Here is a 25,659-nt window from a genome sequence, read left to right as displayed (position 1 = left end):
CATGTTGGGCCAGAGAAGCTAATTCGGAGCAGGAGCCTGTGTGCATCTGCTCAAAAGTAATTTCAACAGGGCCCGTTCCTAGCTAAGTGTGCTCTGTGAATCCTACCTTGGAAATACAAAATACAGCAGTTGTCACATTCCAGTTGTGGTCTCTGTATAGTCTGTACAGTTTCCCATAGGAGCTGTATTTTGCTAACTCCCCAAAAGGGTTAATTTAAGTTTGAGCTCACTTCTTAGCTAAGAGGAGATACTTTCAGCCTCTCCCAGGCAGATCTAGTGTGCAGGTGGAGCCCTCCTGAGGCATTAGCTGCACTTCTTTCTCTCCATAGCTGCTACTGTCTCACAGAAGGCTTCTCCTTGCCAGCACCTTCCGTCTGCTGCCAATAGATGAGGCCTGTCTCTTCCCCTGGAGAGTGCAGGGCTATTGGAAAGAAGTCATTTTCAAAATGGCCACTGAAAGGCAGGAATCCCAGGGTCATTGGTTGGTTATACACAGGGTTAGGGGGACCATCCACACATGACCAAAAGGAAGACAGCCTCAGAATAAAAATCACATTATTAGGAACCAACCAATGCATTATGAATATTATGAATTACATCTTATTTATATATATCCAGATCACCATATATTAATTATTGATCTATTTTCAATATAATTTAAATTCACATATTTAGTCTCTGTGTAGGGGGGGGGCTGTTTTTGGTTATATTATCAAGATCTGTTGTTGTTGTTTTATGTACTACATTTCAGACCCTTCACGTTGTTGTTTTGGTGTAGCCTGCAACACAAACCATGTAGTGGGATCTTCAATTTCTTGGGCCAACTGGGCAATATCGCAGCAATGAACAGGACTCCTTTTATCTAATTTGGTGATATATTCTGAAAACAGAAGGGGCAAGGAGAATTTTAGCTGTTTTCATTTACTGCTATATTGTTGTTTCCCTTGATAAAAGTTGTTTAAAGCTGAGCTGTTTGACTTGGGTTCTCCCAAGACAAGTATTCAAGCAAGACGTGGCTTGTATTGGCCACACATGAATCCTCTAACATCCTGGTCAGATGGCTGTCCAGCCTCTGCTTGAAAACCTCTAGCGAAGGAGGCCACCACTGACCAAGGTAGATGGTCACACTTTCAAACAGCTCTTACAGTTATGAAGTTCTTCCTCATTTCTAGCCTAAATCTAATTAAATCTAGCCTAAATCTCCTCCCAGTGAGACATATTAAATAGGAAAGCAAGAGTATGTCGACTGAAATGCATTGCTTTGGGACTACTGGAAAGAAGTCATTTTCAAAATGGCCACTGAAAGGCAGGAATCCCAGGATGATTGGTCAGTTACACACAGGGTTTTAGGGACCATCCACAAATGATCAAAAGGAAGATAGTCTCGGAATAAAAATCACATTATTAGGAACCAACCAGCATTCCTGTGTATTTTGAGATGGGTTGGATCTTGCACCCTGATATCCACAATTCATAATAAAGTTTTTAAAATAAGAAGCCTTCTCACAAGCAGAATTTAGCCATCTGTTGATTTCCCCCCATAGATTTAAAAAATGTATGTCTTGCTTTTCAACATGAACAGGACTGGATGGAACATCAAAATGGCACAGCGGGGGAAAAAACCCCAAGTCAATACAATTAAAAACAGGTGACAAAGGAATCAATAAGATGTAAAGCAACACAGAAAATAGCTTATAAATAGTTTATTGTGAATATTGTCATGTTTATAAAAGAGACACCCTTCTCTAGGACAGACCAAAAGCTCCTCTATCCCCTTTCTATGGCCATGACTGCTTAGCAGGTGCAAGTCCCACACTTGATTTGGGATGGTCTCTCAGCCAGATATCTTTCCTACCTTAAAAAAAACAAATAAAATTGCCTACAGCTCAGAGGATAGATAAGCTGGTCAACAAGGGGCTTATAATCTTTGAGCATTTAAATGGTCTCAACTATTCTTTGATGTTTGTTGAGATTGGAGCTGCACCTGAAACTCTTTTTACATACCGAGCATGTATACCGTTTCCCCCATGTGGATTCTTTGATGGTAAATAAGAACTGGCCTCACACACACTGACCTCCCGAACACTGAGCAAGGAGGTCTTTCCACACATCAAATACTGATATATTGGGCATTTTATTTATTTATATCTATGTAAACTGTGTTGGAAACTTTAGTTGAAAAGCAGTATACTGTATAAATATTTGTCGTATTCGTATATGGTTTCTTCCCTCTATAGATTATATAATAGGAAGTAAGGAGTTTTCTACAATGGAAGTTCTTTCCACATTCTCAGAACTGATATGGATTCTTTGATGAGAGATCACTTTTGAGCTCTGACTGAAGCTCTTTCCACACACCAAGCACTGATATGGTTTCTCCCCTGTGTGGATTCTTTGATGCAAAGTCAGGCTGGTATTCCAGCTGAAGCTCTTCCCACGCACTGAGCATTGATATGGTTTCTCCCTTCGGTGGACTGTTTGATGAGAATTAAGCTGTGAGCTCTGGATGAAGCTTTTCTCACACACTGAGCATTGATATGGTTTCTCCCCTGTGTGGATTCTTTGATGAGAAATAAGGTGTGAATTCTTGCTGAATCTCTTTTCACACACTGAACATGGATATGGTTTCTCTCCTGTGTGGATTCTTTGATGGGAAATAAGCTGCGAGTTCTTGCTGAAGCAAGCTGCTTCCGCACACCACACATTGATGTGGTTTCTCTCCTCTGTGGATTCTTTGATGGTAAGAGTTGAGCTATGCCTAAAGCTCTTTCCGCATTCTGAGCATTTATAAGCACAGTACCTCCAGTGACTGTTGCTGGTGTGTAGCTCATGTTTCTTTTTAGATTGTGAGCCCTTTGGGGACAGGGATCCATCTTATTTATTTGTTATTTCTCTTTGTAAACCACCCTGAGCCATTTCTGGAAGGGCAGTATAGAAATTGAATTATTATTATTATTATTATTATTATTATTATTATTATTATTATTATTAAAAATAATGAGCACGCATCAAAGAATCCAGACAGGTGAGAAAAAATATGAATGCTTAGAGTGTGGAAAGAGCTTCAGTCAGAGCTCAAACCTTACTAACCACCAAAGAATCCACACAGGGGGAAAGCCATATCTGTGCTTGGTGTGTGGAAAGAATTTCAAACAGAACTCTCATCTTACTTCCCATCAAAGAATACACAAAGAGGAAAAACCTTATAAATGCTCAGAATGCGGAAAGAGCTTCAGGCATAGCTCAACTCTTACTTACCATCAAAGAATCCACAGAGGAGAGAAACCATATCAATGCGTGGTGTGTGGAAGCAGCTGGTGTGTATCTCATGAGTAACTGGCCCTCAGTTACTCTCCCCCTGCTAAATAAAGAAAATCACCATCTTAAAAGGTGCCTCTTTGCCAAGTTAGCATGGCTTAGGCTCGATTTACTGCTTAAGATCTTTGCATCTTGTGGATCTTTATTCCTTCTGTTTCCTTTGCAACCTTTTTTTAAAAATTGGAATTTCATGGAAGTCAGAGTGTAAAGCAGCAGCAGATTTCTTCACACCCTGATATTTTGTTTCCATTTTCTTTTTCCGCTGTTCGCTGCCTTCCTCGGTCTTCTCTCTATTACCTGCAGTAATAAAGAATGCTTCCCAGTCAGTTTCAGTCCAAAGAAACCCAATGTACTGCTGAATACAAATGTCTCTGTGGGGAGGCAGATCCTGCCATACAGTAAAAAGCCTGCTATTTCACTTTAACTGGAAGCCTAGCATGGGGTGGGTGGGTATTGAGTGTGATTTTTTGGTGCTCCACAAACCTCGGGATCCAGATTCCATCTTCAGCTAGAGGATCTCAAACTACAGGGTCAGGAAGTAGGGATTTTTGCTGCCAATTTGGCAAGAAGAACGAAGGTTGTATTAAGAGATTTTACTCATGAAGATCAAGCAGGGTTTTGTTTTTTTGCCAAAAAGGCAACTAATAGACAATGTGAGAACAGTCTTGAATATACTGGAGTACTATGAAAAACATAGTGACAAACAGATAGCTATGATCTTTTTGGATGCAGAGAAAGGATTTGACAATGTCTCCTGGCAGTTTATGTGGAAGTTATTGGATGCAATGGGAGTTGGTAATAATTTTATTAGGGCCATTAAGACAATATATTCAGAGAAATATGCCAAAATTATTATAAATGGGGAAGTACAGGGGCGTAACAAGGCTGGAGTGGGCTCAGAGACAAAATTTTAAAATGGGCCCCTTGCTGATACACACACACACTTCACATGTGACTTGCCTCTGGGGGGGCCTCGAGGCATGGGGGTCCCCAGGCAGCCACCTCCCCTTGCCTAATAGTAGTTACGCCCCTGGGGAAGTATCAAATAATAAGTACAAAAAAGGAACTAGACAAGGTTGTCCACTTTCCCCATTACTTTTTATTTTAGTTCTTGAAGTGCTATGTAGAAACATCAGAGAAGATGACCAAATACAAGGACCGAAAGTAGGGAAACAGGAGTATAAACTCAGAGCCTTCACAGATGATGTGGTGTGTTTTTTTCTAGAAAATCTATTAGGAAAGGTTGGAAGGCTCTTGGAAAAAATAGAACAATTTGGCCAATTGGCCAGATTTTATATTAATAAGAGTAAAACGAAGGTGTTGACAAAAACTATGGACCAGAAATCAAATGATAGACTTTATGAGATAAGGGAACTGAAAGTGGAGAAGAAAATCAAATATTTGGGTGTCTAGTTGACAAATAAAACCTCTTTGTTGTTTTCAAATAATTATATTAAAAGATGGACTAGAATGAACGTCTCTTTAATGGGAAGAATTTCAGTTGTGAAGATGAATGTCTTACCTAAAACGTTGTTTCTTTTTCAGACTATTCCTATAATTAATTAATGCCAACCTGTTTCAAGCAATGGCAAAAGGATATAACTAAATTTGTTTGGCAAGGGAAAAGACCAAGAATTAAATTTTAAAACTTAACAGATGCTAAAGAAAGAGGTGGTCTTACCTTGCCTGATTTAAGGCTGTATTTTGATGCTGTTTGTTTGACGTGGTTGAAAAGGAATGGATAACATTAAGAAACCCTAGAATACTTGATTATACCGCTCCATCCCCTGAGGGGAATCTCTTACAGCCCTCACACATGTAGTCTCCCGTTCACATGCAACCAGGGCAGACCCTGCTTACCTGAGGGGACAAGTCATGCTTGTTGCTACCACCAGACCAGCTCTATTCCCTCATCTCATCTCAGGCTGCAGGAAAGGGGCTTTCCTCAGGTCCTGCTGCCTCCTCCCGACCTGGGCCCCTTTAAGGAGGGAAATGCTGGTTCTCTCTTTAACCCTTCCTTTGCTCCTCCCTTCGCCTAGGAAGCAAACAAGTCACCTGCCTCTGATGCCCGCCGCCGCCTCTCCGCCTCCTACTCTGCGCGCCCTCTCGCTTTTGCAGAGAGAGCCTGGAGGGATGGATCCAGCCAGGGGACGAAGGAGCAGGCGGAGAGTTAAAATGGACGAGAGGAGACTCCTAGAGAGGCCGAGGAAAGGGAGGGGCTGCTGGGCACGGGGACTGATCTCTCCATCAGTCGGCTCAGTTGCCCCTCGCCTCCGAAGGAGCCCTCTTCGCCAGCTGCAGCATCAGCCCCGTCCGGGGACTTGGTGAGCTGCAAAGCAGTCCGTGTGCGGTGGGGCAGGGGCTGCAGAAAACGGGTGGCCCATTCTCCCCGCTGGCGCCTCCAGAAATGGCTTCACTGCTCTTCTCCCGGCGCCCTTAGCCTCAGAGCAACCGCGGAAGGGACTGAGCCCCAAAGATTGGCGGGTGCAGGATCTGCGCAAGGCAGCAGGTCCCCGAATGCAGAAGGAGGGGCGGCAGGGATCAGACGAAGGCTGCCTATCAGGGGCTGCTTGGCTTCTTTCCGGAGCAGCAGAGCAACTTAGGGTGGTGGGGAGGGGAGGGGAAAGGAAGTCTCCAGATTCCACTGGGAAGAGAGGCGGGGGCTGTGCCTTGGGACAGGGAGACTCCCTTCATGCACAGCTTCCGTCGCTTCTTGGGGGAGGGCAGGAAAGCGGGGAGAAGAAGGCATTGGAGATGCTCAACTGGAGGTGGCCGGGCAATGGATAGGGGGCGGGAGGAAGGCGGGGGCACCTTCAGACTGGGAGGGAACAAAGAGAAAGCAAGAGATTCCTCCCCGCACACTGATTGATTGATTAAGTGCCGTCAAGTCGGTGTCGACTCTTAGTGACCACATAGATAGATTCTCTCCAGGATGATCTGTCTTCAACTTGGCCTTGAAGGTCTCGCAGTGGTGCATTCATTGCTGTTGTAATCCGGCTGCTGGTTGTGCTCTTCTTCTCTTTCTTCCCACTTTCCCCAGCATTACGAATTTCTCAAGGGACTTAGATCTTTGCATAATGTGTCCGAAGTATGATCGTTTGAGCCTGGTCATTTGTGTCTCGAGTGAAAAGTCTGGATTGATTGTAAAAATTCTGACATTTTGTTGTGGGGGATGGTGGCTGTTGCTTTTCCTGCCCTCCTCCTTTTGAAACCTGTAGAAAGGTAATATTTTTCATTGTCTTGCATGCAACATCTTTATTAGGTGGTGGTTAGGCAGCATTTTGAAAGACCAAAGAGCGGGAAGTGATAACAATATTCTAAAGCCACACTGTGTAAAGTGTCTCGTGATTGATTCTAAAAGAGAAAATAGTTCATAAGAGTTTCTTCCCCCAATTTTGAAAAGATTTCCCATTTTTCCATCTCTGGCCTTGAGGGGGAAGAAAGAGAAAAGAAAACCTTTCCCCAGAAAGTTTCTGTTTTCTTCCCTGAGCCTTCACATCTGTACTTCCACCCACTCGCCATGCACACCCATGGACCCCATGATGACTCTATGTTGGAAATGAGTCACTCACTGCCACTCTGGTTTGTGACAAGATAACATTATCTAATCTGTTGCTGCCAGTGGTGGCTGACGGGTACTAGGGCTAGCGGGGTGGAGAGAGGAGAGCCCACTCACCACGGCAGGTGAGGGGGAAAGTCCGCTGACATGGAGGAACGCGGGGGTGGGGAGAAAAGCAGGGGCAGGGGGAAGGAGAAAAAGAAAACTCAAGGGGGAGAAAGCCAGGATTTGCATCCCCCCCACCAAACAAAACCCACCAAGCTACCAGAGAAACTCAAAACCCCTCCTGCCCTCACTGATGAGCCACCTCTGGTTGCTGCCACCAGTTTCTGAAGACTATTCACTTCCCACTCTTAAGTTTTTGGGTAGTGGAGTCTGGTTGGAGCCAGATATGAAGGAGCCAGTAAGGAAATCGCTGGGAGAGATCATCAAGGGATTTGGTGAGGGATGTTATCAGTATGCTGATGACACCCAGATCTACTTCTCCATGTCAAAATCATCAGGAGATGGCATAACCTCCCTAAATGCCTACCTGGAAGCAGTAATGGGCTGGATGAGGGAGAATAAACTGAGACTGAATCTAGATAAGATGGAGGTCAGTGCTGGGTCAGAACTTCAGAGATGATTTTTATTTACCTGTTCTAGATGGGGGTTACACTTCCTCAAAAGGAACAGGTACACAGTCCAGGTGCACTTCTGGATCCACACCTCTCCCTGGTGTCTCAGGTTTAGGCGGTGGCCAGAGGGGCTTTCTATCAGCTTCGGCTGATACGCCAGCTGCATCCATTTCTTGAGATGAACGACCTCAAAACAATGGTACATATGTTGGTAACCTCCAGACTTGACTTCTGCAATGCGCTCTATGTGGGGCTGCCTTTGTACGTAGTCGGAAGCTTCAGTTGGTACAGAATGCAGCAGCCAGGTTGGTCTCTGGGTCATCTCGGAGAGACCACGTTACTCCTTTGTTGATAGAGTTGCACTGGCTGCCATTAGGTTTCTGGGCAAAATACATAAGTGCTTGTCGTAACTTAATCACTCCTGTGATTAAGACCACATCACTCCTGTGTTGAAAGGACTACACTGGCTAAGTTTCCAGGCAAAATACAAAGTGCTAGTTATTACCTATAAAGCCCTAAATGGCTTAGGCCTTGGGTGTTTAAGAGAACGTCTTCTTCATTATGAGCCCCATCGTTCACTGAAGTCATCTGGAGAGGTCCGTTTCCAGTTGCCGCCAGCTCGGCTGGTGGCCACATGGAGATGGGCCTTCTCGGTTGCTGCCCTGAGACTGTGGAATGTGCTCCCTACTGAAATACGATCCTCCCCATCTCTGACAGTTTTTAAAAAGCACTTGAAAATCCACCTCTTCACCCAAGCTTTTCCAGCTTTTAAAATTTTTAAGTTTTAATCTGCTTTGACTTTTAGATTGTTTAAATTGTTTTAAGTTTTTTGTGTATGTTTTAACATGTTTTATGTTATTGGTAATCCCCCAGAGATGAAAATTTGGGGTGGTGTATAAATTTGACAGACAGACAAACAAACAAACAAACAGATAAACTGGCCCTATCGATCCCCAGCACAGCATCCCCCCAGTGATTGTTGCTGGTGTCTTTCTTATGTTTCTTTTTTAGATTGTGAGCCCTTTGGGGACAAGGAGACATTTTATTTATTTATATCTATGTAAACTGCTTCGGGAACTGGTCATCCCTTGCCAACCATGGTTTTACCAACCGTGATTTTGGGGGATTCAGAGGTTCACTCTGCTTATTCCTCTTGGTGATCCTTGCTGACCTTTGTGGCCTTGCTGTCCCTTGCCAATTTAAAATGTCGTTGAGTGATTTGCGAGGGTTCGAAAAATTTCCAGAGGTTCAATATTCTCATTCTTCTTTGTGACTCTTGGCGATATTACAGGATTTTTTTTGTGATTTTTAAAAAGCATTTTTTGAGATATTTTTCCTTTTCTTTTTTTTTTAGGTCTTTTTGCGGTCTTGGTTCCCCTAACCGCTTATTTTCCATATACTTTAATGCCTTGTCAACCATGAATTTGCCAACAGTGAGGTTTTGCCAGAACGGAAGCCTAGCGGTTGGTGAGGGGTAACTGTATTCGTATTCAGCTTTGAACAAAGGGCTTAAACTGGTTTGAATGAGAAGTGAATGCAAAGTGCAGTTGAATGAAGGGAGCCACTGGAGTGGAAGCTGGAGGGAAATTCAAGGCAGGGAAGTGGGGAGGGGGCTTTGGAAGTGCTCTGGGGGCGGGGAGAAGCCCAACTAGTAATGGAGATGCAAGGTAGGGAGAAAGCCCTAGTTGGTGGGGGCAGAGCAGAGGTAAGAGAGTGACCCCCTTGCCTAGATCTACCTATCTACCTACCACCTGATATATTCATCTCTACATATACATATCATGAAATTGATTGCCAGGAAATCTAGGACCAACAAACGGAAGTACTTCTTCACACAATGCATAATCAGCTTGTGGAATTCTCTGCCACAAGATGTGGTGACAGCCAACAACCTGGATGACTTTAAGAAAGATTTGGATAACTTCATGGAGGAGAGGTCTATCAATGGCTACTAGTCGGAGGGCTGTGGGCCACCTCCAGCCTCAAAGGCAGGATGCCTCTGAGTACCAGTTGCAGGGAAGTAACAGCACGAGAGAGGGCATGCCCTCAACTCCTGCCTGTGGCTTCTGGCGGCATCTGGTGGGCCACTGTGTGAAACAGGATACTGGACTAGATGGGCCTTGGGCCTGATCCAGCAGGGCTGTTCTTATGTTCTCTAGGTAGTGTACATAATACAAATTACAATATAAAAATAAAACCAAACAAAACACTTTCACAGGATAAAAAACAATTCACAAAATGAAACCATTAAAATAATTTCACAGGGTAAAAATAGACAGTTTAAAATTAATTGTAACTGAAAGCCTGAGAAAGCAGGTGTGTCTTAAGGGTCTTTTCAAAAGCAATCGGAGATGGAGAAGCTCTTATTTTGACAGGGAGTGTCAAAATAACACTCACCCTGGGTCGCCCACATTGGAGAGTTTCTTTCCTCCTGTGTGCTAAGCCAGGAGATACTACATCAGATTCCTGTGGAGCAAAATCCAGACAGCCATTTGGATACCCCAAAACTGGTTTCAAACTGTTTTATACTTCTAGAGGGGGAAGGTCTGGCTGGGCGCTTTCCAGATTGCGAAGCCTTACACCGCAGAAAGCGGTGTTAACTGCAGTGTTTTGTGGCACCGAATTCAAACCTCGTTAGAGACCCGTTGTAAGGAGGCAATTCTCCTACAACAGACAAATACAGCTTTTTTTTGGTGACGTTAGAGGGCTGTGACACAGCGATAAAACCAAAAGAAGTCCTCGGAAATATGAACAGCACCTTCCTTACAACTCGGGGGCTGCAGTGTCAAAACATAAGCAGTATCCCCCTGCTAATATGGCAAAGAGGCACCTTTTAATGTGGTGATTCTCTTTATTTAGCAGGGGGAGAGTAACTGGCCCTCTCCACCCCCAGCACAGTACCTCCAGTGACTGCTGCTGGTGTGTGTCTTATGTTCATTTTAGAATGTGAGCCCTTTGGGAACAGGGATCCATCTTGTTTATTTGTTATTTCTCTGTGTAAACTGCCCTGAGCCATTTTTGGAAGGGAGGTATAGAAATTGAATTATTATTAATAATAGTAATAGTAATAATAATAATAATATGGAAGCACACTTAAGATTGTTGTGTGCAATCTGGAAAGCACCCTGGAGGGCTTTGTGGTGGGGAGAGGGAGAAGCAAATCCAGCTGTTGTGAAAGGGGAGGTAAAGTTCGACAGCGAGATGGAGGGGGTGTTGGCCAGTGGGCAGAATCCTGTGTGGAGGAGTGGCCAGTGCCTCTCAGGTGAAGGATCTTCACCCCGTCTCTGGTTTCGTGGTTAGTATTACCATTTATCTGTCTTTCTTTCAGGGAGAGCCTTCGGTCCTAACTAGAACTGCCTTGATGTGTAAAATTCTTTCCAGCCAGTAAAATGCTTTCCAGCCATGGGAATAATACTTCAGGCTGAGTGATGTGTTGCCTTTGTATGAGTTAATAGTCCCGCCAGTCTGGGCAGTCCTTGCTCTAAGAGTGAAACTTGCAGAAGAGTAAGGAGGGCTTTCAATATTCCTGGAAGCTTTGCCTTGGCTGCACTGAGAAAAGATGGGAAAGGAACGCTCAGCTTGCCCTGCAGGAGGAAGGGACCCTCTTGCCATCCAGGTTGGGAGCAGCGGGGAATTCTGGGAAAGAACTGTGCAGAAGCTGCTTGGGGAGGACACCTCCGTCTCGGCTGCAAAGCGCCAGATATTCAAGCAGTTCTGCTATCAAGCCGCCGAGGGCCCCCGAGAGGTTTGCAGCCGAATCCACAGCCTTTGCCGCCAGTGGCTGGAGCCAGAAAAGCACACAAAAACTCAGATCCTGGACCTGGTGATCTTGGAGCAGTTTCTGTCTGTCCTGTCCCCAGAGATTAGGAGCTGGGTGAGAGAATGTGGAGTGGAGACCAGTTCCCAGGCAGTGGCTCTGGCAGAAGGTTTCCTCCTGGGCCAGGCAGAGGACAAGAGGCAGGAAGAGCAGCAGGTAAGATGGTCTTTTTCATCCGGTTGGTTCCCAGGGTCTACCCTAGAAATCCCATCTGGGTGCCAAATTTTTGATTTTTAGGGGAGGGGGACAGGAAAGGAAAGGAAAGGGTGTCCCAAGCTTCCAGGAAAGGGTGTCCCAAGCTTCTTTCTTTTGACTGCACCATACCTTGATGATGATTCTGAAATACTGATGTCCTACCTTTTTGATTAAAATTCCAGAGGGTAGCTATCAAAATGCATTAAAACCGCTATAAAAGTAGTTGAAATAAAAAAGAGCAGGCACAGGTAACTGAGCCACAAGACCTACCACCATTTTATTTTTATTTATTTATTTTTACATTCTGTATCCTGCTCTTCCTCCAAGGAGCCCAGAGCGGTGTACTACATACTTGGGTTTCTCCTCACAACAACCCTGTGAAGTAGGTTAGGCTGAGAGAGAAGTGACTGGCCCAGAGTCACCCAGCTAGTATCGTGGCTGCATGGGGATTCGAACTCAGGTCTCCCTGGTCTTGTTACCTCCCAAAGCCCTGTTCAATGAAGCTGCCTTTGCCTTGTGCATGGAAGCCAAGAGAGAAAATGGGGCAGTAGCTCAGAGGCAGAGCGTCTGCTTCCCATGCAGAAGCTCCTCCTAGGTTCAGTCTCTGGCACCTCCAGGTAAGGCAGGGAAAGGCTCCTGCCTGAAACCTTGGGGACAATACTGAGCTAGATAGAACAGCGGTCTGACTCAGTATAAAGCAGCTGCTTATGTTCCTAGGAAGCAGAGAGGACCTCTCTGGGACTAGAGTTCTGCCCTCTTTGTGGTACCTTAGATAGTGAGGCGATTCTCACGATCACCCAAAAGCGGGCTAAGGGAGCCTACATGTGGCTCCTGGCAGCTAACCACCCTAAATACCCCTCCTCCTAGCCGAGGTTAACAGAGCGAGCACTCCGTTAACCTCATCTTTTTTGCTCGTGTGTTGCCGTGGCATGCGGTGTCCTGGAACTTCCTGGAACTTCCGGGGGCCATGCGGCCCCCGATCCCCACAGCCCCCACTGGCTCCATCATGGAGCCAGCGGTTGTGTGGGCAGCCAATCCAGCCGCCCAGGGCTGCCTTCCAATCTGCTAAGCCTGCTCTCCCCGCAAACCCCCTTACGGTGCTTCTCACTGATTGTGAGAATCGCCTCGGTGAGGGAACATGGAGTAGTGTCCCTAGGAAGGTCTTGCTGCATGGGTAGGCTCATTTGGGGGAAAGCAGTCCTAGATGCAAACCATTTTCTAATCCATCTCTCCATTCCCTCTGGGATCTACATGGCTCTTTCAGGAGCAGAAGCCATCAGAAGTGAATACTGGTTACTCTGAGGCTGAGAAGGCTGCATTGGATCTCAGAGAGAAGCCACTGTTTGGGTGGATTGTGGAAGAGGGAGACAGAGGAGCCACCTTGCCTGGTAAGGAGCAGCAGGGCATATTTTATTTATTGATTTATGTAACAACTTTATATACTGCCCCAAACTCATGTCTCTGTGTGGTTTACAATAAACATTTTGGTCTTTATTCTTTTTCCTTCCATTCCCCTTACTTAGACTTTGCAGGGGCTGAAAGCCGATCTCTAGTTTATCAAGTTGTTTTAGTAAGAACTAATCTGCCTATGTTCCTTTCACTGTCTCTACAAATGGACTAAATCTGGTCCAGGTCGATTAGGCAGTTCACAAGTTAGCCCACTTGCACCTCAAACGTTCATGTGTCTGCCATCTTGAATTTGGGGAGGATGACAGCTTCACAAACTATGCGTTTGTGGTGTCCCTACAGCCGTACCAAATTTGGTCCAAATTGGTTCCCACTTTCACCTCAGATGTTGATGTGTTGCCATCTTGAATCAGGGTGGATGACTTCCTCACAAACTTCATCATTGAGGTGTACCCAACAACTGTACCCAATTTGGTTCATATTGGACCAGGCATTGGTAGGGACACGGATAGGGACGTGCATGGGTCCGGACAGGCACGGGGGGGGGGTCTACCTTTAAGGGCGGGGGGGTAGAACTTACCCCTCCCGCCGCTCTTCCCCCTCCAGCGCTGCGTTTAAAATTGAAGTTTTCGGGGCGGCAGCGTTCCTCCCTGCTGCCCCTGCCCCCGTCGTTGCCTGGAAGAAGCTGTAATAGAAGCACGCATGTGCACGTTGCGGCACGCGCACACCTGTCGCTGCCATGTGCGCACGCGCCGCAGACAAGCATGTGCACACCGCGACGCGCGCATGTGTGCTTCTATTACAGCTTCTTCCGGGCAACGACGGGGGCAGGGGCGGCAGGGATGAACGCTGCCGCCCCGAAAACTTCAATTTTAAACGCAGCGCTGAAGGGGGAAGAGCGGCGGGAGGGGTAAGTTCAACCCCCCCCGCCCTTAAAGGTACACCCCCCCTCGGTGCCGGACCGGTCCATTCCGAACCGGTTCGGAGGCCTTCAACATGGCCTCCAAACCGGTTCGTGCACATCCCTAGACACGGACACACACCCGCACGCACAGAATGCCGGGTGATCTCATAAGCCTACTGGAAAGTAGGCTGAAAATGAGTTTTAGCTTTTGAGATCCAGTCCAGCACTTTGAATTGTGCTCAAGATCCAGTGTGTGAAGGGATTGTTTTCGCCCAAGTAAAACACCCCATGTTTTATTATGTCTTGAATTTCCCCCAGCCATGAAGCCCTCAAAGTAACACATCCAAATGTAAATCCTGGAGAGTAAAAGTAAACACAAGGCTTGTTCACACGATTGCACTTGGGTAGGTGGAGCGTCCATCCAGGAAAGGAGAGCCAGGAGTGCTCCCGATTGGCAGTTGCATGGACTCCAAACGCAAGGTAGGACAAGGAAAGAGTGATCGTGTGGGAGACGGGAGTTGAGTATGGCAACTTTTTATCTACCCTCCGTAAAACGCTGGGGAGAGAATCTGAGTAGGGTGCACCTGTCCGACCCAGCTCCCGCTTTCCACGCGGTCCCTCTTCCCTCCTTCTCCCATGCTTTTGGAGTTCACAGAATTGTCCATTAGGAGCGTGCCTGGCTCTCCTACCCTGCCTGGGCACTTCTCCTCAGGTGGAGACTGTGAATGAGCTACAGAATCCACAGGATCAATGGAAAATTGCACAAGTCTTAGCAAACTCAAAGATTTTCACCTGGGGACAGAAGCTGTATAGGGAGAGGGCTGCTCCCAAGAGTGTTCCAAAGGGTAGGATCTGTAACAGAGAAGGCCTTTCTCCAAACCCTCTGAGATCTAAGCATGACAAGGTCTCTCCAGGGGACATGTGAACAACAAGACAGTATCAGTGGGAGAATGCTGCCTCTGAGGTATGGAACTGCTGGCTTGGACAGGCTTTAAAGCAGTGGCCTTTGCTGGTCTTGGAGGAGAGCTGGTCTTGTGATAGCAAGCATGAATTGTCCCCTTTGCTAGGCAGGATCCACACCCTGGCTTGCATTTGAATAGGAGACTACATGTGAGCACTGCAAGATGGATGGGGCCACTCTAGGAAGAGCACCTGCATGCCTCCATGCAGAAGGTTCCCAGTTCCCTCCCTGGAAGCATCTCCCAGATAGAGCTGAGAGAGACTCCTGCCTGTAACCTTGGAGAAGCCGCTGCCAGTCTGTGTAGACAATACTGAGCTAGATGGACCAAGGGTCTGACTCGGCATAAGGCAGCTTCTTATGTTCCTGTGCTACTTTTCAAATGGGGGCCAGATTGGCAAAAGACCTTCGATGTGAGAGCCATTTCCCACTGTGCTGACCTCTGCACCGTACTGCACTTTTCTCATGGCCCTTTAAGAGAGATGAAGCCCTCAGCTCTATCTTAAGAGTTCTAGGAGGAAAGCACTGGGAAGGGCTATACTTCCCAGCACTCTGTGCATGTTTCCCAGATGGTACAGGGGCTCCGTGTCCCTTAAAAGAGTCCCACCAGTGCTGGGCAAAGTGCAGCACTGCATGGTGGTAACCGTTGTCTTTATATAATGCCAGGGGACTATGCAGAGCATTCCGCTTCAACCAAAGCGTCATACAGGCCATTAGACCAGCCCTGCTGGATCAGGCCCAAGGCCCATCCAGTATCCTGTTTCACACAGTGGCCCACCAGATGCTTCTGAAAAGCCCACTCCCTCATCATCCCCAGCCACAGTGGCCAGTAGTCAGGGATGATGGGAGTTTTAGTCCCAGTAGGAGTTGTGCAAGGAACCCAAATTACATCTCAGCAGGAGGTGAGCTTTCTGGCACCTCACAATGAAGAGCCATCAGATAACCCTCCCAGCTTACTCTCAAAAAGATTACCTCTGGACAAGGTAATCAAAAATGAAAAAAAAATCAACATTTTGGAGCACTACTGAAATTGCCCTGACCATCTGTTTTGGATGCTTTGGGAGGAATTCTTGCTGACTTTTAATGGTGTCTGATTTCAATTTTTGTCCTTTTATTGATTGATGTTTTAAAATTATGATATTTCCATATGTTTTCCTCTGTTTTAAATTTTAATATATTTTTTCGCGAGTGTTTGACTGAACCCAAGGTAGAAACATGTTAATAATACATAAAACGAACAATCATGAGAACAGGCCCTTTGAGTAATATCTTTTGGTCTCCTTCCTAGGTGGGGAAATGACACTGGCTCTTCCTTCCAGGCTTTCTCCTCTTTGTGGCGATGCAGAGATGGCCTTTGTGCAACTGGACCAGGTAGGGAGTGATCCTACAGGACAAGAGTGGGGCACAGCCTGGGGGGCTCTGTCCCATGCACATCTCCCTGGGCCAGAAAGAATTTGCCTCTCACCTGTGGGCCATTCCTCCCGAGACTTGCTCCTTCCCGGGTTGCCTCCGGTGGCTTCAGCAGGGTCCAGGGTTTGGGCTGAGAACAAGGTGGGTGAGTCACTGGATTCCCCGTCTCCTTGTTCTTTCCTCTTTTTCTGACCACCCAGTCATAAGAACAGCCCTGCTGGATCAGGCCCAAGGCCTGTCTATACCTATTTCACACAGTGGTCCACCAGACACCACTGGAAAGTCCACAGGCAGGAGCTAAGGGCATGCCCTCTCTCCTGCTGTTGCTCCCTTGCAACAGGTGCTTGGAGGCATCTTGTCTCTTAGGCTGGAGGTGGCCTATAGCCCTCAGACTGGTTGCCATTGATAGACCTGTTTTCTGTGAATTTGTCCAAGCCCCTCTTAAATCCACCCGGCTTGTTGGCTGTCACCACCTCTTGTGGTAGAGAATTCCATTGGTTGATTATGTGTTGTGTGGCAAAGTACTGAAGGGGCTGCTTGTCAGAGAGAGCAGACCCCTCGGTTGTCAGAGAGAGTAGGCTGCCGCCTCCTCATCCTCTGGCCTCTCCTCATAACTGGCTGGAGACTTAAATTAGGTGCTCTTGCAAGTGTCAAGGGAGCCCAAAGTCCCATCATGAGACTTCCGGCTCTTGCGAGACTCACCACAGACCCGTAGATGCCCCTCACGATTCTGCCCCACTTCGTCCCCACACACACAGTCCTTGAGCCATGCCAGCTGCTCCTCCTTTCATCTTGTGGACTGACTGCCCACCTGCCGGGATTGCCGCTAGATGGCAGAGGTAAGCTGACCCTTTCTGGGTGGTGGAGGAATCCCCACACCACCCTTGGTTGAGACTGTTAAAGCCTTCCACTCAGAAGGCTTTGAAGGCAACTGGGGGAGCTTTGGGCCCTGCAGGGGAGCCTCCAGTCACATCATCATCATCATCATTAATGAACTTTATTTGTTTATTAACTGCTTCAAATTTGTTAGCCGCCCCATAACAAATTGTTCTCTGGGCGGCTCACAACACAACATTAAAACATGAAATAAAAACACACAACAGATAGAATCATAACAAACCAAAATGGAAAAAAAGAAAATACAAACTATAGTACAAAGCAATTTTGAAACTCTTTAAAAGTCCGTTAAAAACCAAATCTGAAAAATCAAAATTTAAGGGCCTGAGTGATCAAAAAGGTTGCTACCTGGCATCTAAAAGAACAAAAGTGATGAAGCCAGGCGAGCCTCACTGGGGAGGCTGGCACTTCACCTTTACTGCTTTCCTGGATGGCTGCATTACAGTGGGTATTGAAAAGAATCACCCCCTTCAATAGACCTTAAATTCTGGTTCCCTTACATCCTGAAATGAAAACACAAAGAAAATTCCCTTCACCAGCTGTACTTATCCAATGCAACCTATAACATCCAACTGAAAAACATCACAATTACAGTCCAGAAAAAGTGTCAGAAACAAAAAACAAGAATTACTGAGATTGAAAAAGGATCACGCCCCCCAATGTCAATATTTTGTTGAACCACCTTTTGCTTTAATAACAGCCTTGAGTCTGTTGGGATACTTCTCTATCAACCTTGCACACCTAGACGGAGCAATATTTGCCCACTCCTCCATACAGAACTGTTCAAGTTCGGTCACATTGGATGGTAGGTGTTGGTGGACTGCTATCTTCAAATCTCCCCACAGATTTTCTATGGGATTTAGGTCTGGGCTCTGACTGGGCCACATGAGGACGTTCACTTTTTTCTCCTTCAGCCACTGTGTGGTCAATTTTGCTGTGTGCTTCGGATCGTTGTCATGTTGAAAGGATGTTGCCCATGAAAGGATGTTGCCCATCCTCAACTGTCTGGCAGAGGGTAGCAGGTTTTCTTCCAGAATCTGACGGTATTTTGCCCCATCCATTTTTCCTTCTACTCTAACGAGAGCCCCAGTCCCTGAGGCAGAGAAACACCCCCACAACAGGATGCTGCCACCTCCATGCTTCACTGTAGGTATGGTGTGTTGTGGATGGTGAGCTGCGTTGGATTTACGCCAGGTGTACTGTTTGGTGTTGAGGCCAAATAGTTCAATCTTGGTCTCATCTGACCATAAGACCTTTTTCCATTTTGCATCAGAATCTTCAAGGTGCCTTCTGGCAAAGCTCAAATGAGCTTTAATGTGGCCTTTCTTGAGAAGTGGCTTTCTCCTTGTGACCCTCCCGAACAAGCCACATTTTTTCCACAACACACCATACCTACAATGAAGCATGGAGGTGGCAGCATCCTGTTGTGGGAGTGTTTCTCTGCCTCAGGGACTGGGGCTCTAGTTAGGGTAGAAGGAAAAATGGATGGGGCAAAATACCGTCAGATTCTGGAAGAAAACCTGCTACCCTCTGCCAGACAGTTGAGGATGGGCAGAAGATTCACCTTTCAACATGACAACGATCCGAAGCACACAGCAAAATTGACCACACAGTGGCTGAAGGAGAAAAAAGTGAACGTCCTCATGTGGCCCAGTCAGAGCCCAGACCTAAATCCCATAGAAAATCTGTGGGGAGATTTGAAGATAGCAGTCCACCAACACCTACCATCCAATGTGACCGAACTTGAACAGTTCTGTATGGAGGAGTGGGCAAATATTGCTCCGTCTAGGTGTGCAAGGTTGATAGAGAAGTATCCCAACAGACTCAAGGCTGTTATTAAAGCAAAAGGTGGTTCAACAAAATATTGACATTGGGGGGCGTGATCCTTTTTCAAACTCAGTAATTCTTGTTTTTTGTTTCTGACACTTTTTCTGGACTGTAATTGTGATGTTTTTCAGTTGGATGTTATAGGTTGCATTGGATAAGTACAGCTGGTGAAGGGAATTTTCTTTGTGTTTTCATTTCAGGATGTAAGGGAACCAGAATTTAAGGTCTATCGAAGGGGGTGATTCTTTTCAATACCCACTGTATCTCCAAGGAGAAAATCTTTCCTTCTTCTTCCAGGGTCCGCTGACCTTTGAGGAGATAGTTGTGCATTTCTCGGAGGAGGAGTGGGCTCTGCTGGGTCCAGGCCAAAGGGCTCTGCACAGAGAAGTCATGACAGAAATCTGTGGGCATCTGGCCTCTCTGGGTAAGGCTCCTCCTCTTTGCTGCTATTGCTGGTCACAATCCTTAAAGGGGAGCCTTCCTGTTCCAACAAGAATCACTGTTGCTCTGGGAGCCTCTTGACGGTTCTCCATCAAACCCTGCCAGACAGAAAACATCCCCCTTTCTCTTATATTTCGTATTCCAAACTAGATTAATGAGATTCAGTAACATTTGCTCTAGTATTTCCAGATCTGCCATTGCTTTGATTCATGGATGGGGCCGTAGCCCAGCGGTTGAGCATCTGCTGTGCATGGGGAAGGTCCCACATTCAATTCCTGGCAGCATCTCTGGGTAAGGCCTGGGAAGATTCTTGCCTAAAACCTGAGGGAGCCGCTGCCAGTCAGTGTCGACAATACTGAGCTAGATGGTCCAAGAGTGACTCGGTATTGGCCAGTTTCCTATGTTCCCTGCTTCGTGGTATTGCAAGGATGCTGTTTCAAGGAAAGGATTCAAAAGCTCAGGGTCTCCTTTCCCATCCTTTATATCCCGAGCAGTGTACATGATTATGTACAACAACCCTGTGCGGCAGGTTAGGCTGAGAGAGAAGCGCCTGGTCCAGAATCGTCCAGTGCGTTGCATGGCTGAAGCAGGATTTGAACATGAGTTCCCCCCAGTGCTGGTCCAACACTCTAACCAGGTCCAGAGTCTGAATTCGCTGTGGATTTCTCATGTGGGTTTCCTATCCCATCTGACACCATAAGAAGAAACAAATTGTAAACCGCCCTGAGCCATTTTGGAAGGGCAGTATACAAATCAAATAAATAAATAAATAAATAAATAAAATAACCAGGGAATGTCTGGTGGGGACCCTGTTAACTGTGAAAGTAGGAGGTTGCAGTGATGGACTGCGGATGTGCCCATTAATTAATTAATCGATTGATTGATTTGATTTCTATACCGCCCTTCCAAAAATGGCTCAGAGCGGTTTACACAGAGAAATATAATTAAATAAGATGGCTCCCTGTCCCCAAAGGGCTCACAATCTAAAAAGAAACATCAGACAGACACCAGCAACAGTCACTGGAAGTACTGTGCTGGGGGTGGATAGGGCCAGTTACTCTCCCCCTGCTAAATAAAGAGAATCGCCACGTTAAAAGGTGCCTCTTCGCTAAGTTAGCAGGGGTCTATGAGGCTATTCCAGACTATGAGGCTATTCTCACGACCGCTGGAAAGCAGGCTAAGTGAGCCCAGCCCACTTTCCAGCAGTCGTGAGAACCACCGGGCTCGTGGGCAAGGCCAGTGGTTCAGCGGCGGCTAGCCCACCTAAGTACCCTTCCCCTAAAATAAGGTTAGCAGAGCGAGTGCTCTGCCAACCCCATTTTGCTGATTGTGTGCCACTGTGCCACAGCTCCACACTGTGGCTCCACACAAGTAGACCCCCAACCGAGAGGCAACAAGCCACCATGGGGGTCCACCCAGAATGCCCCGTGCACTTGCGTGGGACATGCTGGGATTTTGGGGGGCTGGGTGGCTCCCGATCCCTGCCGCCCCAACCGGCTCTGTGACAGAGCCGGTAATCATGTGGGAGGCTGATCTGGCCGCCCAGGGAGGGCGGAGTGATTGTTTGCTCTCCCCACCAAACCCTCCTCAGCTCTCCACACTGCTCATGTGGAGAGCCTCTCTGGGAGCTAAGTATGGCATTCTAGGTTTCATAGAACTTACCAACAGATAAAGATTCCTCTGTTCTACCTTGCCCAGTTTTTGTCTACTCTTGACTGTGACCCTCCCCGCAGTGACACAGAGTTCTTCCAGACCCTGTTATTTGAGATCCTCTAGCTGGAGATGGAATCTGGATCCTGAGATTTGTGGAGCATCCCAAAATCACACAAAGTACCCCCCCACACCCACACCCCCATGCGAGGCTTCCAGTTAAAGTGAAACGACAGGCTTTTTACTATATGGCAGGATCTGCCTCCCCACAGAGACATTTGTATTCAGCAGTACATTGGGCTTCTTTGAACTGAAACTGACCGGGAAGCTGTCTTTATTACTGCAGGTAATAGAGAGAAGACCGAGGAAGGCAGCGAACAGCGGAAAAAGAAAATGGAAACAAAATATCAGGGTGTGAAGAAATCTGCTGCTTCTTTACACTCTGACTTCCATGAAATCCCAGTTAAAAAAAAGGGTTGCAAAGGAAACAGAAGGAATAAATATCCACAAGATGCAAAGATCTTAAGAAGTAAATCAAGCCTAAGCACACATCAAAGAATCGAGACAGGTGAGAAAAAATATGAATGCTTAGAGTGTGGAAAGAGCTTCAGTCAGAGCTCCAACCTTACTAACCACCAAAGAATCCACACAGGGGAAAAGCCATATCAGTGCTCGGTGTGTGGAAAGAGTTTCAAACAGAACTCTCATCTTACTTCCCATCAAAGAATACACAAAGAGGAAAAACCTTATAAATGCTCAGAATGCGGAAAGAGCTTCAGGCATAGCTCAACTCTTACTTACCATCAAAGAATCCACAGAGGAGAGAAACCATATCAATGCTTGGTGTGCGGAAGCAGCTTCAGCAAGAACTCATGGCTTACTTCCCATCAAAGAATCCACACAAGAGAGAAACCATATCAGTGTTCAGTGTGTGGAAGCACTTTCAGCAAGAACTCACAGCTTATTTCCCATCAAAGAATCCACACAGGAGAGAAACCATATCCATGTTCAGTGTGTGAAAAGAGATTCAGCAAGAATTCACACCTTATTTCTCATCAAAGAATCCACACAGGGGAGAAACCATATCAATGCTCAGTGTGTGGGAAAAGCTTCATCCAGAGCTCACAGCTTAATTCCCATCAAACAGTCCACCGAAGGGAGAAACCATATCAATGCTCAGTGTGTGGAAAGAGCTTCAGCTGGAATACCAGCCTGACTTTGCATCAAAGAATCCACACAGGGGAGAAACCATATCAGTGCTTGGTGTGTGGAAAGTGCTTCAGTCAGAATTCACATCTAAATTCCCATCAAAGAATCCACACAGGGGCAAAACCTTATCAGTGCTTGGTGTGTGGAAAGAGCTTCAGTCGGAGCTCAAAAGTGATCTCTCATCAAAGAATCCATATCAGTTCTGAGAATGTGGAAAGAACTTCCATTGTAGAAAACTCCTTACTTCCTATTAAATAATCTATAAGGGAAGAAACTGTATACGAATACGACAAATATTATTTATATATTGCTTTTCAACCAAAGTTTCCAAAGTAGGAGCATAGGAAACTGCCATACACTGAGTCAGACCATTGGTCTGTCTAGCTCAGTATTGTCTTCACAGACTGGCAGTGGCTTCTCCAAGGTTGCAGGCAGGAATCTCTCTCAGCCCTATCTTGGAAACGTACTGTATGCTTTGGTAGTTTGTTGGTTCAATAAAAAAATCTTGTCCTATTTAAAAAATAAATAAATCTTGTCCTATGTTGGAGAAGCCAGGGAGGGAACTTGAAACCTTATGCTCTTCCCAGAGCGGCTTCATCCCCTGAGGGGAATATCTTGCAGTGCTCACACATCAAGTCTCCCATTCATATGCAACCAGGGCGGACCCTGCTTATGTGGGATCCTTTATTTACTCTAAGTCCTCTAGCACTGCACGGCCCAACAACAAGGCAGCCCCAGGAAAACGGACACAGACACCAGCTGGTTTTAGTCAATCAATGATTCCTGTTTATTATAGTCAGTTAAACAGCAAGCTAGCTCCTAATTCACACACGCACACACACACACACACACACACACACACACACACACACACACACACACACACACACACACCAGCCCCACTCCAAAGATTATCAGTCTCTGAAAGGGGTATTGGAAGAAGTGTGGAGGCCTCACTCTGGGTGGTGATGCTTCTCAGGGATCTTCTGGTTTCCTGCCTGACTTATAAAGGGATGTTTCCACTCCGGCTGGTACATCTGCAGTCCACTTCCATTTCCGTGATCACAAGATGTACTCCTCTTATCTTTTTGTTCTATTTCCAGTTCTTTCTCCTTTACAATGTCTTTGGCAGTTCTCCCCAGTTTTCACTAATTCTTCAGGCCTTTGGCATCTTCCCCAACACTGTTCGTGTTCGAAAAAGAGTGGGGTTGGGGCACCCTTGATGTTGCTCACTCATTCATTCTTCCATACATACTGCTTGCAAGTACTACCTAAGTTTCTTAATTTGTCAAGATCACATGGCTCATAGGGTTACAGAAATGAGCTATTACAAATTAGTATATTCTTTCTTATCTCTAGATCATTATAAACTTGCGAGTTGGCCAAGTATTTTATGCATCACTACTATCACAAGGCTAGCATAATTCTACACTTAGGAATGGGGACGAGTCATGCTTGCTACCACAAAACCAGCTCTCCTATTGGTATGTTTACATATAAATAAATAAAATGCCCAAAATATCAGTATTTGATGTGTGGAAAGAGTTGTAGCTGGAGGTCAGTTCTTATTTACCATCAAAGAATCCACACAGGGGAAAAACAGTATACATGCACAGAATGTAAAAAGAGCTCCAGGTCCAGCTCAGATCTCAACAAACATAAAAGAATAGTTGAGACCATTTAAATGCTCAAAGATTGTAAGCCCCTTGTTGACCAGCTTATCTATCCTCTTTGAGCTGTAGGCACTTTTATTCATTTTTTTTAAGGTAGGGAAGATATCTGGCTGAGAGACCATCCCCAATCAAGTGTGGGACTTGCACCTGCTATTCAGTCATGGCCAGAGAAAGGGGATAGAGGAGCTTTTGGTCTGTCTTAGAGAAGGGTGTCTCTTTATAAACATGACAATAAACTATGTACAGGCTATTTACTGTGCTGCTTTACATCTTATTGATTCCCTTGTCACCTGTTTTTAATTGTATTGACTACACCCTCCCACCCCCCGCTGTGCCATTTTGATGCTCTAGTCCTGTTCAGGTTGAAAAGCAAGACATACATTTTTAAAATGTACTGTACAGTGAGGGAAATAAGTATTTGATCCCCTGCTGATTTTGTCCGTTTGCCCTCTGACACAGAAATGACCAGGCTATAATTGGAATGGTAGGTTTATTGTAGCTGTGAGAGACAGAATAACAACAAACAAACCCTCAAAAGCCCAGTGCCCAAAAGTCAGCCTGGTCATTTCTGTGTCAGAGGGCAAACGGACAAAATCAGCAGGGGATCAAATACTTATTTCCCTCACTGTATGTGGGGAAATCAACAGATGGCTAAATTCTGCTTGTGAGACAGCTTCTGATTTTAAAAACATTATTCTGAATTGTAGATATCAGGGTGCAAGATCCAACCCATCTCAAAATACACAGGAATGCTGGTTGGTTCCTAATAATGTGATTTTTATTCTGAGACTATCTTCCTTTTGATCATTTGTGGATGGCCCCGAAAACCCTGTGTGTAACCAGCCAATGACCCTGGGATTCCTGCCTTTCAGTGGCCATTTTGAAAATGACTTCTTTCCAATAGTCCCGAAGCAATGCATTTCAGTCGGCATACTCTTGCATTCCTAATTAATATGTCTCAGTGGGGGGAGATTTAGGCTAGATTTAATTAGATTTTTATTTTATTTTATTTTATTTACATTTTATATCCCACTCTTCCTCCAAGGAGCCCAGAGCGGTGTACTACATACTTAGGTTTCTCCTCACAACAACAACCCTGTGAAGTAGGTTAGGCAGAGAGAGAGTGACTGGCCCAGAGTCACCCAGCTAGTTTCATGGCTGAATGGGGATTTGAACTCGGGTCTCCCTGGTCCTACTAAGAGCTGTTTGAAAGTGTGACCTTGGTCAGTGGTGGCCTCCTTCACTAGAGGTTTTGAAGCAGAGGCTGGACAGCTATCTGACCAGGATGTTAGAAGATTCATGTGTGGCCAATACAAGCCACGTCTTGCTTGAATACTAGTCTTAGGAGAACTCAAGTCAAACAGTTCAGCTTTAAACAACTTTTATCAAGGGAAACAACAATATAGCAGTAAATGAAAGCAGCTAAAATTCTCCTTGCCCCATCCCTCTTCAGAATATATCACCAATTTAGATAAAAGGAATCCTGTTCATTGCTGCGATATTGCCCAGTTGGCCCAAGAAATTGAAGATCCCACTACATGGTTTGTGTTGCAGGCTACACCAAAACAACAACATGAAGTGTCTGAAATGTAGTACATAAAAACAAAACAACAGATTTTGGTAATATAACCAAAAACAACCCCTGCCCCCACTAAATATGTGAATGTAAATTATATTGAAAATAGATAAATAAGTAATATATGGTGATCTGGATATATATAAATAAGATGTAATTCATAATGTTCATAATGCATTGGTTGGTTCCTAATAATGTGAT

The 25,659-nt window shown here is 45.8% G+C and overlaps 2 protein-coding genes across 13 annotated transcripts in view; one reads left to right on the top strand and one right to left on the bottom strand.

Moving 5' to 3' along the window:
• Positions 1-5,163, bottom strand: part of LOC128342321 (class I histocompatibility antigen, F10 alpha chain-like) — a 34,313-nt gene extending 29,150 nt beyond the window's left edge. For both annotated transcript variants that reach the window (XM_053289527.1, XM_053289528.1), the window contains exon 1: positions 5,000-5,163. The gene's annotated coding sequence lies outside the window, so the exon portion shown is untranslated. The remainder of the gene's footprint in view (positions 1-4,999) is intronic.
• A 304-nt stretch (positions 5,164-5,467) lies between these two features.
• Positions 5,468-24,156, top strand: LOC128342316 (zinc finger protein 239-like). 11 transcript variants are annotated; one of them, XM_053289513.1, is made up of 8 exons: positions 5,468-5,642; positions 6,359-6,540; positions 8,849-8,957; positions 10,823-11,467; positions 12,771-12,894; positions 16,064-16,146; positions 19,531-19,641; positions 21,347-24,156. In XM_053289513.1, the coding sequence occupies exons 7-8, from the start codon at positions 19,560-19,562 to the stop codon at positions 22,465-22,467; spliced, it is 1,203 nt and encodes a 400-aa protein (XP_053145488.1). In that variant the 5' UTR covers positions 5,468-5,642; positions 6,359-6,540; positions 8,849-8,957; positions 10,823-11,467; positions 12,771-12,894; positions 16,064-16,146; positions 19,531-19,559; the 3' UTR covers positions 22,468-24,156. The 11 variants fall into 11 exon arrangements, with proteins under 11 accessions (XP_053145488.1, XP_053145485.1, XP_053145487.1 ...); XM_053289510.1 differs by having other exon boundaries at positions 8,849-8,961; XM_053289512.1 differs by having other exon boundaries at positions 8,849-8,968.
• Positions 24,157-25,659: the final 1,503 nt, after the last annotated feature.

This window comes from Hemicordylus capensis, chromosome 2 (genome assembly GCF_027244095.1).
Source record: "Hemicordylus capensis ecotype Gifberg chromosome 2, rHemCap1.1.pri, whole genome shotgun sequence".
Lineage (NCBI taxonomy): Eukaryota > Metazoa > Chordata > Lepidosauria > Squamata > Cordylidae > Hemicordylus > Hemicordylus capensis.
Note: the sequence above shows the minus strand (reverse complement) of the source record. Positions and strands in the feature narration are given on the sequence as shown.

What these genes read in the sequence shown, in the direction of transcription:
- LOC128342316 (XM_053289509.1), top strand. Translation starts at nt 19,560, where the DNA reads ATGGATGGGGCCGTAGCCCAGCGGTTGAGCATCTGCTGTGCATGGGGA. An exon ending in ATTCCTGGCAGCATCTCTGG is followed by an intron (nt 19,642 to 21,346) that starts GTAAGGCCTGGG and finishes TTATTACTGCAG; the next exon opens with GTAATAGAGAGAAGACCGAG.